At 43.8% G+C, this 14,403-nt stretch overlaps 1 protein-coding gene across 1 annotated transcript in view; it reads right to left on the bottom strand.

Annotated features, from left to right (window-relative positions):
• Nucleotides 1-6,214: 6,214 nt before the first annotated feature.
• The window catches only part of bop1 (BOP1 ribosomal biogenesis factor), a 105,592-nt gene continuing 97,403 nt past the window's right edge, over nucleotides 6,215-14,403 (bottom strand). The window contains exons 11-15 of the mRNA XM_029734661.1: nucleotides 11,915-12,118; nucleotides 9,084-9,375; nucleotides 8,825-8,909; nucleotides 8,570-8,677; nucleotides 6,215-8,191 (exon numbers count right to left, since the gene is read on the bottom strand). Coding sequence (XP_029590521.1) covers nucleotides 8,038-8,191; nucleotides 8,570-8,677; nucleotides 8,825-8,909; nucleotides 9,084-9,375; nucleotides 11,915-12,118 — 843 coding nt within the window. The 3' untranslated portion in view covers nucleotides 6,215-8,037. The remainder of the gene's footprint in view (nucleotides 8,192-8,569; nucleotides 8,678-8,824; nucleotides 8,910-9,083; nucleotides 9,376-11,914; nucleotides 12,119-14,403) is intronic.

The raw sequence follows: 14,403 nt of genomic DNA, 5'->3' as shown, positions 1-14,403 counted from the left end.
CACACAAAACACATTTTGATGATTTTCATTACATTTTGGGTGTTTTAACTTTTGTACACCTGTGGTGTTCCCGGTCAAAAATGATCTGTCATTAGATAACTAATGGGTGAGATTACAATTAGTGTATAAAATTGAGTTCAGGCACATGCCCATTCATCAGATGGACACACTTCCTCTCCCAGACCCCCACATGCATGTGTGTTTGAGCACACACACACACACACACACACACACACACACACACACACACACACACACACACACACCTCACACCTCAGCTTCCATGGCAACCCCCACGGGAACCTTTCCCCAATATAATCTTTCCCCCACGGGAACCACACTTGTTGGCATTCTCACAAACAATCGCAACATTGTTTCAATAATATATAGAACTTTTCTTGTAGCTCTGGTATATCAAGCTTTTTTGAGACCTTGCTCACAATTCATTCTGTGGCAGCACAATGACCAAACAATATACTGTATGTGAGGCTCTTGATCATATCTTTGACCATGACACTGGTGAGAGTCCTTGTAAAACTTTGACAGAAAGTAGTCTGTGATAAATAGCACAATATGTTTCATCTGAGTATTTGTTATAGTCAAAAGAATCCACACATTATGCTTTTTTTACTCAAAAACAAGTTGTATGAGCTCAGGTCAATGAGGCCTACGGGCCATAAATAGCAAATAGAAGTTCAAAACTGGGAATGTTCACAAGAACTTAAGTTGATAAAAAGATCTAACACAACATTAGGTGATAATATATGTATTATTATGGATTTATAATCATATATAATTGGGAGGTCATTTTGGACCGGGAACACAGAATCAATTAACATGAAGTAAACACAACAAGAGGGTTAAGAACCAAGAGACGTTCTTCTTCTCGTCTTAAAATCTACCTCAAACAGTCAAGGTCCTGGGCCCAGATTCACAAAACACTGAAGAAGCTCATAAGATAGTTTGTAAGTGCAATTCCAACAATATTTCAAGATCTAATGATTTTCTTACTAACTTCTCAAATCTCTTCTTACAAATATTCTTAAGATGTTTGTTGCTAGGCAACCAATTTAGCAAGCTGTCTAGCTAGCAGTGGCAATCATGATAGCATATTTCTTACTGAGATTACAGTTCTTAAACATGTACTTGGGTTTAAAATAATCATAATACGTTTGTGAGTGAATTAAACATGTTAAATTGCTTTCATGAGCTTCTTCTCTCACTGCCCTGAGTTTAAGACAAGGGTTTAGCTATCTTGGAATTAACAACATTTCCACTAACTTTATTTTCAAGAATCGTTTTGCTTAAGGAGAAACAAACAGCACGATAAAAAATGTCAGTTAATTAAGAAGGTTTTGTGAATCTGGCCTCTGGTCAGGATCTCAAACAAGCTGTGGTTGCAGCCTAGGGCCACACACACTGTATACACAAGTATTTAAACGTGCTGTGTCTACGACAGAGAGTGAGTGATGGTGCACACCGCCCCTGGAGGGCTGGAGAGACACAGCGGGAAGGGAAGGCTGATCCCCTAACCAGCTGCAGGTCCAGGGACAACATGACTGGGAATTTGTCCCTAATGGCCCTGGTCAAAAGTAGTGCACTATATAGGGAATAGGGCGCCATTTGGGATGTAATCTGAGGCTATGTCCCGATTCTCCACCCTTTTCCCAACATATGCACTTGTGTACTTCTCTTGTGGATTTAACAATGGAAACCCCTTCCAGCCAATGATTACACTAATCCAATGCTTTGAAATATAAGAGATGAGAGAAGGGTGAAGAATCAGGATGCAGCCTGGGACATGACTGTGAGCCAACCAGGCAGCAGGCTGCTGTTGCACACAGAGCCACATAAGAGCTGCCTGCCTGGTGAAAACTGGTCATCTGCCATGAGCTCTATAGCTAGCCTAGCTTTCCACATCCTGTTTTGAGAGAGATGCCGATGTCAATTTACGGAAGAATCACGGCCGCCATAGGGCTAGCGTGCCCAGTAGTGGGTACCGAGGTATTTTTATCGTTGTCGTTTGGTTAATACTCCAGCTGACTGCTAATACTCCCCTAAAGCCACAATCCAGACTAACAGCCCTCCCTGTTCCTGCCTTAAGGTATGATGAAAGAGGTAGAACTGTACTCTTGTTTTAATCTATCTAGCTACGCCGCAAGAGTTCACATGTACTATCAATCTGTGACTATCATGCTAATACTCAAAAGGGCTAGATTCAATCCGTACCGCTGAAGATCAGCGCTACAGCACGATTTAAATTGAAAGGCAATGTTCCTGCGTTGGCGGAGACCGCATTCATGGTAAATGCTGCGTATGTGGTTCAATCTGAAATGACCTTTACATTTCAATAGCACAGATCTTCAGCGGTATGGATTTAATCTAGGCCAAAGTGACATCCTTTCACTATGTATTGTAGCTATAATCAAGGTTTTAAAACAACCCCATGGGATCTAGTGACAGTAACATCATTTGGGCAAGGGAGGGAGACAATTTGGAAAAAGTAAAATAAAAAAATATTAACAAAACACACTTATTATACAGTACATTGCAGGTAAGGCCCTTTGATACCACATTTGCTACCATATAGGAAACACATAAAAACAATCTGGAACCCTGTTGAGTTACACACACACACAGACACACGAAACCAGCCCGGCGGATGCCAGCATAGGTGTGAATGTCTCCCAAGCTGCCTCCCTTCTTTTCCCTCTCTCTCTCTCTGTCCACCACACCTCCGCTGCGCTCTCCCTCTCCACCCTGGAAGAAGTCCTCTGTGTCCAGATAATAAAAGACTGCTGCTGGGTGCCGCCAGCCCTCGTTACTCGCACGCGGAGGCCAGGAGACTGCTGCTTCAGCCTAGGCCTGGCCTCCCCTTCAAAGCCAACCCTCCTCCATATCAAATGTGGTGCTTAAAGTAACCAGAGAGTGGCCTTTTACTTTTCTTTAAATTAGCTCAGGCAACTGAATTTCACTGTGGTTTACTTCCACCACCGTCTGCACGGCTGGAGCACCATGATGTCATTGGGCTCGGGCTGTAGTAAGGACATGTGCAGGCAGCAGGAAAATAAAAAAAAAGGTTCACTCTATTTAGGGGTAATTTGTAACAGATCTGAATTAAGCCAACTGCCAAGAGTTCACAGTGCTGTTTTCCCCTCCAATTAAAAGACTGTAAACTCCCCAAGAATTGAATTTTGCAGGTGCTGCAAATTGGGGTCAAAGAGTATCAAATCTGTCCACTTTCTCTCTCGCTGAAGATACCCAGTTTAAACTGCTTGTGCGGGGGCTTTGGTTCCTCGCATGCTTTTTAGTAACCCCTCCGCCCTAAGAAGAGAGAAAGAAAATAGCATAGGAATGTTTTTAGCACGACATCTGCCAAAGTCTTCAAAGTGGAAGAAGGGCTCCATTGTCAGCGAGGGAAAGGACAGACAGACGAAACAAGATTGAGGATCTGCGAGAGAGAGAACACCTTGGCCCGGCCCTGTACTACGCCGGCCCGGCCCTGTACTACGCCGGCCCGGCCCTGTACTACGCCGGCCGGCCCTGTACTACGCCGCCCGGCCCTGTACTACGCCGCCCGGCCCTGTACTACGCCGCCCGGCCCTGTACTACGCTGGCCCGGCCCTGTACTACGCTGCCCGGCCCTGTACTACGCCGGCCCGGCCCTCAGAGCTCTGGGTGCCTCTCACGGTCTCTCTCTGCGTCCCCAATTCTATGGGGAAAGAAGAGGTCAACTTGTGTGTGTCCCATATTCTCTATGGAAGCTCTGCATGAGGGTGTCTATTCCTGGTCCTGAGGCACATGATAGATGAGGTTCATTTTAGGACAAAATCTGTGATCAAATGTGTCCGTTTACAGAACTCAGTAGCTGCCAGCGAAATACTTATTTTATTGAGGTGAGTGGGTACTGTATGTAAAAGCATCAACAGGGACCTGTATTGTTCATACCAATAGGGCCAAGCTGAATGTGGTGCGAGATAAACCCTGGTGTATGTCATTGCAGAGCTCCAATAGAGGGGGAGAGGCTCACCAAAAACCATTCAAAACCAAAAGTGGCTCATAGTTCCAATCCTAAAGATTCCAGAAGGAAAACCTCATCTCTTACTATAGCTGCGATTAAGTAGAAAAGCGAAGGAAAAAATAGGACCACAAACATCAAATGCGAGGAAAGTATTAATGTGCCCTCGCTATGTCAATAATGTGTTTGGCTGCTACCGTTTGGAGTGACTCAATGTTTGAAAAGCAAAGCCTCTTTAAAACCGCCCATCTGTGGCAATATGCAGTATATCTGGATTCAACCCCCCCGTCCTTTTCACTTTCTCTCTTTTCTGTGTGTTACGCTCATATTTCTCATCCTGGTTAGTGCATCCCTAATCGTCGCTGGCTACCTCCGAGGATGAAGCCACTAAAAACACCATAATAACCACAAATAACCACATTGTTCATCAACATCATTACAGACAGTACAAATCTTGCCTGTTCAGTGTAAACCTCTTCGTAATGCAGGCGAGAATTGCATAGCTAGCTCATTAAGACACTGTAATAATGGGCCACCACCAGTGTTCCGTAGTTAGTCTGAATGGTAGACAGCAGTGGTACCCACACCTCATCCAACGCTGCTGACAATCACAGAAAACCCAGAGAGCCCATTGGTGAAACCAGCACCCAGAGCCACTAGATTCCCAAATGAACGTTGTAGAAGCAAGGTCTCTAGGAGCTTCAACACACAGGCAGGAGAGAATGGGGCTCAAATTTTTTCCACTTATCCTGGAATGTGGCCTTCTCCAAGCCCAGTTTCTCTACACAGACCGCATATTTGCTGTTTGTTTTGACCACGCTCCCTAAGGGTGAAAAAAAAAACGAATGGGGGGAGAATTTAAGGAAAGAAAAAGCGATGGAAACACTCACCGTCTGCCAGGACTGCATCAATTTCTTTAAAAACTATTCAGAGTGATGCAATGGGAGTGTTATTGGGTTTCACTGACAGGAAAACCGCAGGTACACACACACACACACACACAGCTCAGTGTTGTGGGCGAGACACAGTAACAGACATCCAAAGCCTGTCCAAAGAGCCTGTGCTTTTCAGACTGTTTCAGTGCCACTGTCTGAAGTCATCTTCAGAAACAGAATAGAACCGTAATGCAAGAACTACACACAGAAACACACAAGGGCCTTTAACTTACTGTACTCAGGAACCCACATGCAACACAAAACCTATACACATGTTATAGTAATGGGCCGTGGCAACAACACATTTACAATGGAGGCCCTTGGTGGGGCCCACATGCAGGCAGGGCTCAAAGCTCTGTGGCAGTGGGGCCCCTGGGAAGGGCTCAAAGCAGTGTGGCGGCGGTCAGTCAAAGGAGCAGAGAGGAGGAAGTCATTAAAAGGTCAGCAAGTCTTTTTAAGACTTTATGATGTCATCTCAGAGCTGCAGACAGAGGAGAGGAATTTGTCTTGTGCCATTTTCAGTTTTGACCAAGAGCGTGTGTAGGCCAAGCCCCGTCTCAGTCTAGTTCTGCCTGGTGTGATGTCTCCCCGGCTACTGGCAACCCAGTCAGCTAATTTATTACAACACAAAAACTCATCTGCTCTGACTGAGCCTGCCTGGCCTGCTGCCAATCTAATGGTTTTTGTAAAATATCATGTATGGGACCAATCCCTTTGCGTTGATTAAAAATGATTTTATGCATGTCCATTTCCTCCCTCCCGGTGCAGCTTGGGAGAGCTGGGAAAAACGGGACTTCAAAACGGGGACAGCTGCAATCAATTGACTGGTTTCTCTGGCTACTGCCAGTGTTAATTGATAAATGTGGTAAAGCGAACCAAGCCCAACAGTTTCCTGCTTTGCTTTTTTTCTTTCTTCTTAAAGATGAAATTCAAGAGTGGAAACATTAAATGGTGGAGGAGAGACAGTGCAATGTACTTTATGAGCCATGGAGTTTTTCACTGCTCTCATGCATGTATGCAATATCAAAGCACTTCCATACTTATTTGTATGGCTCCTTAAATGTAGCGTTTTAATGTTTGGGTCCCTTCACCAATAAGAAGCTTCAGGGGGAAACTAACATTACTACCCGCCCAAAGGGCTTTCGTGGCAGCAGCTTCAGTTTTCCATCACTTTAGCTCTAGTATGCTTTCCTTGACAAAGGGAATGGAGGAACTTCCTCTGAACACTAGAAAAACAACCTTTTTTAGACCTGTCAAACAGTTTTTGTGGTTTAAAGTAGTTGGCTTTTATTTATTTACATTGACCCAATTGAAAGTTGATTTCAAGACCAGCTGAGTCATTCTACATGGTGTTTGTGATGAAACAAACTGCCATCAGTCAGAGCTAAAGTAGCCATATGATCAATCAACTCTTTCACTATTAGCATCTAATCGGCCAATGACATCATTAACGTCTTTACAGGATCTTGGCCAAATCAATCCAGGAAATCTGACCTGCATACCAGGAAGAGAGGATATTCACAACCAACTGATCAGCTATAAAGAGGAAATGTAGTTTTAGCGGCTAGAAACGCTAGCTGATTTATACATTACCTGGCATTTGATTCATAGCCATACATTGTAATAAACAAAACATTTCAACAGTTGAGATGATTGACAGTTGAGGTACACATTTCTATGCTCTAACATACATATAGTAATATTTAGACCATGCGTATCAGTCAGCTGCACTGTATATTTCTTAGGTCCCTCATGGTCGCTGTTGTGATCTACATTGAATAACATTGCTTTCAAGAAAACCTCAAAATGACAAATTCTATAGACCTCAAATTCAGTACATTTGTTTGCCATAATCAATTTCATTCACAATATTTTCAGATTTAGACCATAGCTAGAGACTGACAGACAGACTGTCTTCGTCACACTATTCCCTATATAGTGCACTAGTCCTGCCCAAATGTAGTGCACTACATTGCCATCTGGGACAAAGGCAATGATACAGCGACGTGAGAGAGGGAGGGAGCCACAGGTGTACAGTGTAGTACAATACGGCCTTGCCTCGTTTTGACAGGGAATGATATATAATCCACCGCTTTCTGAAGAATCTCGTCTGGGGCTGAGCTGAGGAGCAAAGGAAAAGGAAACCCACTTCCACGTCCCTGGTTGCATATATTTCAGAGGTTTTGAGTTCACCCTTCTTGACCCGCCGGCCACCGACGCAAAAGAGAAGAGCGAGACCCAAACAAAACACACACGCTTCAAACGCTTCAGGGAACACCAGTTTTAATTAAAATGAAATACTTGTAGCAGGCCGACAAAGTCGTCGAGAAAAAGATTTTACAATTAAAAAACAAGGGATCATACATCGCCATACATAGTGTTTGTGATCGAAACGAGTCCTGCAGAACCTCAACTGGACTTTGGTTGCATACACAAAGAGACTGATATATTTACACATATCTAGGACAGGGGCTGACAGGGGCTGACAGGGGCCTTCTGGGGGCTCACAACATCTTTGTTCTATTGTTTCTATTGGCAAGCTCAATCTCTGAACATACAGTATATTTTGTCACGGGGGCTGTCTGAAGTGTCCAAGCATTAGTGGTTTGACTGTTATGCGCTGCTATGAGGTCAGCTGCACAGAACAGCAACGTAGACGGAAATGGGCTTTCCTGCCCAGTCCAGATTTGAGGTGCCGTTTGAAACCAAACATATTTTTACTGTCTCAGTTTCACTGAGGAGAGAAAGAGATTATGGCTGTGTGGTTGGTGTTCTCTTAGCTTGGAAAAAGTACTAAACATGAGGATAATATACATGACGTCAGACACTTGATTTGATTCTTCCGTCAGGGATAGCTGTCAGAGGACATGGGAGGAGACTGGGAAGGGTCTTAAATACAGTACACATATTGCTCAGATATGTGAGCTCTGGTCAAAAGTAGTGCACTATACAGGGAATAGCATGTCATTTGAGATAAAAGGTATCCCTATATACTGTAGTGCACTGCTTTTGTCAAACTGCTCTGGTCAAAAGTAGTGCACTAGATAGGGAATAGGGTGTGATTTGAGATGTGACCGAGGTGGTTTAGGTGAAGAGGCGGATGGTGGCGTCAGCCCCCGAGGAGAAGACCCAGGGCTGAGTGGGGTGGAAGGTCACGTCTAGGACCCCCAGATCGTGGGTGATCTGGTGACCCTTCAGTACCTTGACTGGAACAATGAGAGGATTCTGGAGCAGGTCACTGGAAAGAAAGAAGGAAAGAGAGAACGAGAGATTGATTGATAGATAGAGTTATGACAGTGCAGAAAACTGAACACAGACAATATTCTACAGTATTATTTTTCTTCATTTAAAACCTCTTGATGGTTATACAGCCGAAATAAAATGTACAACACAGGAAATATGGTTTGTAGGATACGCATCAACATTTCGACGAATTGGAGAAGGAACGCAGGGGGAAAAACAACATGACATCTTCAGTGAGTGAGTGAGTGAGTGAGTGAGTGAGTGAGTGAGTGAGAGAGAGAGAGAGATGGTGAAAAACAGACATGAGACAGTGAAGAGGAGAGGTGTATATATTGTATTGGTACAGTAGGTGTGATTGGGTGAGGTGACTTACTTGTAGACCATGCCGTGGCAGACAATCACGCTGCCGTCATCAGCACCAGAGGCGAATAGGGGGTAGTTTCTGTGATAAGCCACGCCCCTCAAGGCCTTCTTGTGGTGCCTGGGTCGCCAAAACAGACACAGGACTTCAGAACCAATAAAACTCAGGCCTTATGAATTACTATCATGTCACGTGGTCAACATCTAGTATTCAATGGCAATCAATAATTACAAATGAATACATGAGAATGTATAGGAGGTGCCTCACCGCAGCATCTTGTACGGTTTGGTGGAGAGGTCCAGATCAAACCAGGCCAGTCTGCAGTCATAGCTGCCACAGATCAGGTTATCACCTGGCCAGGAGTAGTGTTAGTACAGAAAACATGTATTTCACTCATATATCACCACCTTCCTCCTCTTGAGAATGATCATCAAATCCCAGCTTATTGGAGGTGCATTTAGCCATCTCCACAGACGTTACAGTACGACATCTCCTCTCTGAAGGGGACCTGTGACAGAGCACTAACCTCCAGGGTGAATGGCCATGCTGGAGATCCACTTGCAGTTTGTCATCAGCTTCTTGGTCAGCTCTTGCTTGATGAGGTTGTAGACGCGCACGTAGCGCTGCGTGGCCACGAAGAAGTAGGGCCGCAGCGGGTGGAAGGAGACGCACTGCACCAGGCCCTTGTTCTTGCGGAAGGGGTTCTGAGTCCGCCGCTTGCTCACCTGGTGGATCAGCACCTGCAGGTTGCTGTTGTTGTCAGGCATGACGCTGGACAGGTAGTCACCCTTACCGTGCCAAACTACCTGCTTTACTGCCTGGAGAACGGAGGGAGAAAGGAATGGAGGGAGGGAGGGAGGGAGGGAGAGAGGGAGGAAGGAAGGGTAAGGGAGACAGAGGAGAGAAAGGAAGAGCGGAGGATTTAAGTATGATTCAATATGAGTTATATTATCACAATTCAAAACGACATTTTTATTACTATATAGTACTATTATCATTACTACAGTCATACATTATAGTTTTAATACATATTTGTTATAAAACACCTAGGACTATAGCTAAGGCAAAGTACAGAAACGTGAAAATATGGGTGGTAGCTAGTATTACTGTTGCAGTCTTTCCAAATGCCTTGTGCATCTGTGTCAGCTTTCTCAAAGCTTTTCTTTCCACTCTATTTTAAATTGGAAAAACTAGAAAGCTCTTCTCTTATATGTTTCTTTCCATTTACTTGAGGAAAAAGGCTAACCACAATCTACTCTGGTGTTTCCTTAAAAGCGTCCAAACTACAGCTGTTGGACTAAAAGGGTTTTCTGGGGTAAAGACAAAAAAGATGTCTGAATGTCATCATAGGATTCTTAGTATCTCCATCTGAGTGTTTGTCTTCGTCATTATATCCCTACCATTCTGAGTTACCTGTGACCTTAACTTCTATGGGCTAGGTGGGACGCTTGCGTCAACAGCCAGTGAAATAGCATGGCGCGAAATACAAAACAGCAATTTCATTTTCTCAAACAATCAACTATTTTACACCATCTTAAAGATAAACGTATCGTTAATCTAACCACATTGTCCGATTTCAAAAAGGCTTTACGGCAAAAGCATAAAATTAGATTATGTTAGGACATAAACTTCACAAGAAAAACCACACAGCCATTTTCCAAGCAAGGACATGCATCACAAAAACCAAAAATACAGCTAAAATATTCACTAACCTTTGATGATCTTCATCAGATGGCACTCATAGGTCTTCATGTTACACAATACCTGTATGTTTTGCTCGATAAAGTTCATATTTATATCCAAAAACCCCATTTTACATTGGCGCGTGTTCAGAAAATGTATTCCCACCAAAACTTCCGGTGAATGAGCACATCAATTTACAAAAATACTCATCTTAAACGCTGATAAAATTTACAACAGTTATTGAAAGAATTATAGATATACTTCTCCTTAATGCAACCGCTGGGTCAGATTTTAAAATAGCTTTACGGTGAAAGCACATTTTTCAATATTCTGAGTACATAGCTCAACCATCAAAGCAAGCTATACAGATACCCGCCAAGTTCTGGGGTCAACTAAACTCAGAATTAGTATTATAAATATTCTCTTACCTTTGCTGATCTTCATCAGAATGCACTCCCAGGACTCTTACTTCCACAAGAAATGTTATTTTTGTTCGAAATACTCCATATTTATGTCCAAATACTTCCGTTTTGTTCGTGCGTTCAGATCACTATCCAAAGGCATAATGCGCGAGCGTAAATCCAGACACGAAAAGTCAAATAGTTCCATTACCGTTCATAGAACCATGTCAAACGTTGTTTACAATCAATCCTTAGGGTCTTTTTAACATAAAACGTCGATAATATTCCAACCGGACAATAGCGTATTCATTACAGAGGAAAAAGAAGGAGCGGTGCGCAAAATGTGCCTGCGCAGTAAACAACTCACTGGTCCCAGGCAGTCCACTCATTGACTGAGCTCCTATTTTCTGCCCAGTGACAGGAGAAGGATGAAACACATTTCTAAAGGCTGTTGACAGCCAATGGAAGCCTTAGGAAGTGCAACGTGACCCCACAGACACTGTAGTTTCGATAGGGATTCAAAAGAAGAACTACAATTCTCAGATTTCGCACTTCCTGGTTGGATTTTTCTCAGGTTTTTGCCTGGAATATGAGTTCTGTTATACTCACAGACATCATATTTGACTCTGGGCCGGAGTATTAGGCAGTTTACTCTGGGCACGCTTTTCATCCGAAAATGAAAATACTGCCCCCTATACTTTAAAAAGTTAAAGGGGCAATCTGGGATTCAAACAAGAACAAAGCATCCACCCTCCACTTTTCTGGCAACCAGCTGAGGGATAGGGCTGGAGAAATGTAACCAGCTGAGGGATAGGGCTGGAGAAATGTAACCAGCTGAGGGATAGGGCTGGAGAAATGTAACCAGCTGAGGGATAGGGCTGGAGAAATGTAACCAGCTGAGGGATAGGGCTGGAGAAATGTAACCACCTTCAAATTCATGGAGCTATAGATGCTGGACTGACCACTGATGCAGGAGTTGGGATGACCCTTACCTAAGAGGAGTGAGGGTTACTCAGAGGGAGAGGTAGTGTGTCTTACCTTGGGGTGGGTGAGGGTTACTCAGAGGGAGAGGTAGTGTGTCTTACCTTGAGGAGGGTGAGGGTTACTCAGAGGGAGAGGTAGTTTGTCTTACCTTGGGGTGGGTGAGGGTTACTCAGAGGGAGAGGTAGTTTGTCTTACCTTGGGGTGGGTGAGGGTTACTCAGAGGGAGAGGTAGTTTGTCTTACCTTGGGGTGGGTGAGGGTTACTCAGAGGGAGAGGTAGTTTGTCTTACCTTGGGGTGGGTGAGGGTGAGGCGGTGTCCCTTGTTGTGCTCCGGACCTTCAGACAGAGCCCAGGTAACGGCCTGCTCCTTGTCCTCCTCTGGGGGCTCGTAGGAGGTGATCAGCTGGTCTGTGGAGCTCACCACCAGCCTGTCTCCCAGAGATGGGTTCAACAGCAGCACTGTACTCTCACTGAGGAAGACAGACGGGGGAGAGAGTGAAAGACACAGAGAGAGAGAGAGAGACAGCAACACAATTAGACCCAACCTAATCATGAGCAAACAAAAAGATAATTACTTGACACATTGGAAAGAATTAACAAAAAAACTGAGCAAACTAGAATGCTATTTGGCCCTAAACAGAGAGTACACAGTGGCAGAATACCTGACCACTGTGACTGACCCAAACTTAAGGAAAGCTTTGACTATGTGCAGACTCAGTGAAATCGCCTTGCTTTTGAGAAATGCCGCCGTAGGCAGACCTGGCTCTCAAGAGAAGACAGGCTATGTGCACACTGCCCACAAAATGAGGTGGAAGCTGAGCTGCACTTCCTAACCTCCAGCCCAATGTATGACCATATTAGAGACACATATTTCCCTCAGATTACACAGATCTACAAAGAATTCGAAAACAAACCCAATTTTGATAAACTCCCATATCTGTTGGGTAAAATACCAGTGTGCCATCACAGCAGCAAGATTTGTGACCTGTTGCCACAAGAAAAGGGCAACCAGTGAAGAACAAACACCATTGTAAATACAATCCATATTTATGTTTATTTATTTTCCCCTTATGTAGTTTAACCATTTGCACATTGTTACAACACTGTATATAGACATAATGACATTTGTAATGTCTTTATTCTTTTGGAACTTCTGTGAGTGTAATGTTCACTGTACATTTTTATTGTTTATTATCTACTTCACTTGCTTTGGCAATGTTAACATATGTTTCCCATGCCAATAAAGCCCTTGAGAGAGAGCGAGAGAGAGACAGCGAGAGAGAGAGAGCGCGACACAGCGAGAGAGCGCGACACAGCGAGAGAGAGAGAGCGCGACACAGCGAGAGAGAGCGCGACACAGCGAGAGAGAGAGAGCGACACAGCGAGAGAGAGAGAGCGACACAGCGAGAGAGAGAGAGCGACACAGCGAGAGAGAGAGAGCGACACAGCGAGAGAGAGAGCGACACAGCGAGAGAGAGAGAGCGACACAGCGAGAGAGAGAGAGCGACACAGCGAGAGAGAGAGAGCGACACAGCGAGAGAGAGAGAGCGACACAGCGAGAGAGAGAGAGCGACACAGCGAGAGAGAGAGCGACACAGCGAGAGAGAGAGCGACACAGCGAGAGAGAGAGCGACACAGCGAGATAGAGAGACACAGCGAGAGAGAGAGAGGGAGAGAGAGCGCGACACAGCGAGACAGACAACAGAACAAATTAGAAATTAAAGAAAAATTGAACATCCTTAATCAGTCATTAAAAACAACCAAAATCGATTAGATTACCCAATAACCCAACAAGAACTAAATGAAAAGCTCAAATCTATTAAATCAAAGAAGGCTTGTGGTCTAGAGAACATCAGAAATGAAATGCTGAAAAACAGCACACCTGAGTTGCAAAATGCTGTGCTTAAATTGTTCAACATGGTTTTAACTTCTGGCTGCTTCCCTGATGTCTGGAACCAGGGGCTCATCTCCCCTATCCACAAAAGTGGAGACAAATCAGACCCCAATAATTACAGGGGAATTTGCGTAAACAGTAACTTGGGAAAGGTTTTCTGTGGCATTTTGAATTCAAGAACAAAATGTAATACGTAAATGTCAAATTGGCTTTCTCCCTAACCATCGCACTACTGACCATATATACACACCTTACACACACTAATTAATAAACACGTCCACCAAAAAAAAGAGGGCAAAATCTTTGCTTGCTTTATTGACTTTAAATATCATTTGATTCTATTTGGCACGAAGGGCTATTCTACAAATTTCTCCAAAGTGGGCTTGGTGGTAAGGTGTATGACTTAATAAAATGTATGTACACAGAAAACAAATGTGCAATAAAAATCTCAAACCAAAGAACATAATTATTTTCACAATGTCGAGGTGTGAGACAAGGCTGCAGTTTGAGTCCAAACCTTTTCAACATTTATATCAATTAATTAGCAGACATGTTGGACCATTCTCCAGCCCCAGGACTCACACTATTTGACACAGAGGTGAAATACCTGCTATATGCTGATGACTTGATACTTCTATCACCAACCAAAGAATGTCTTCAACAGAACATTAATATTCTAGAGCAATATTGCCATAATTGGGCCCTGGCAGTAAATTTCCAAAAAAATGAAAATCATGATTTTCCCAACAAAAAAAACAGATGCCAGAAATACAAAAATAAATTCACCCTGAACAACACCATCATTGAACACACTAAAAATTACACCTACCTTGGTCTGACCATATCTGCATCGGGAAACTTTAATATGGCAGTGAATGCACTCA

The sequence above is a fragment of the Salmo trutta genome, chromosome 36 (genome assembly GCF_901001165.1).
Source record: "Salmo trutta chromosome 36, fSalTru1.1, whole genome shotgun sequence".
Classification (NCBI taxonomy): Eukaryota; Metazoa; Chordata; class Actinopteri; order Salmoniformes; family Salmonidae; genus Salmo; species Salmo trutta.
This window is presented reverse-complemented; position numbering and strand designations above follow the sequence as displayed.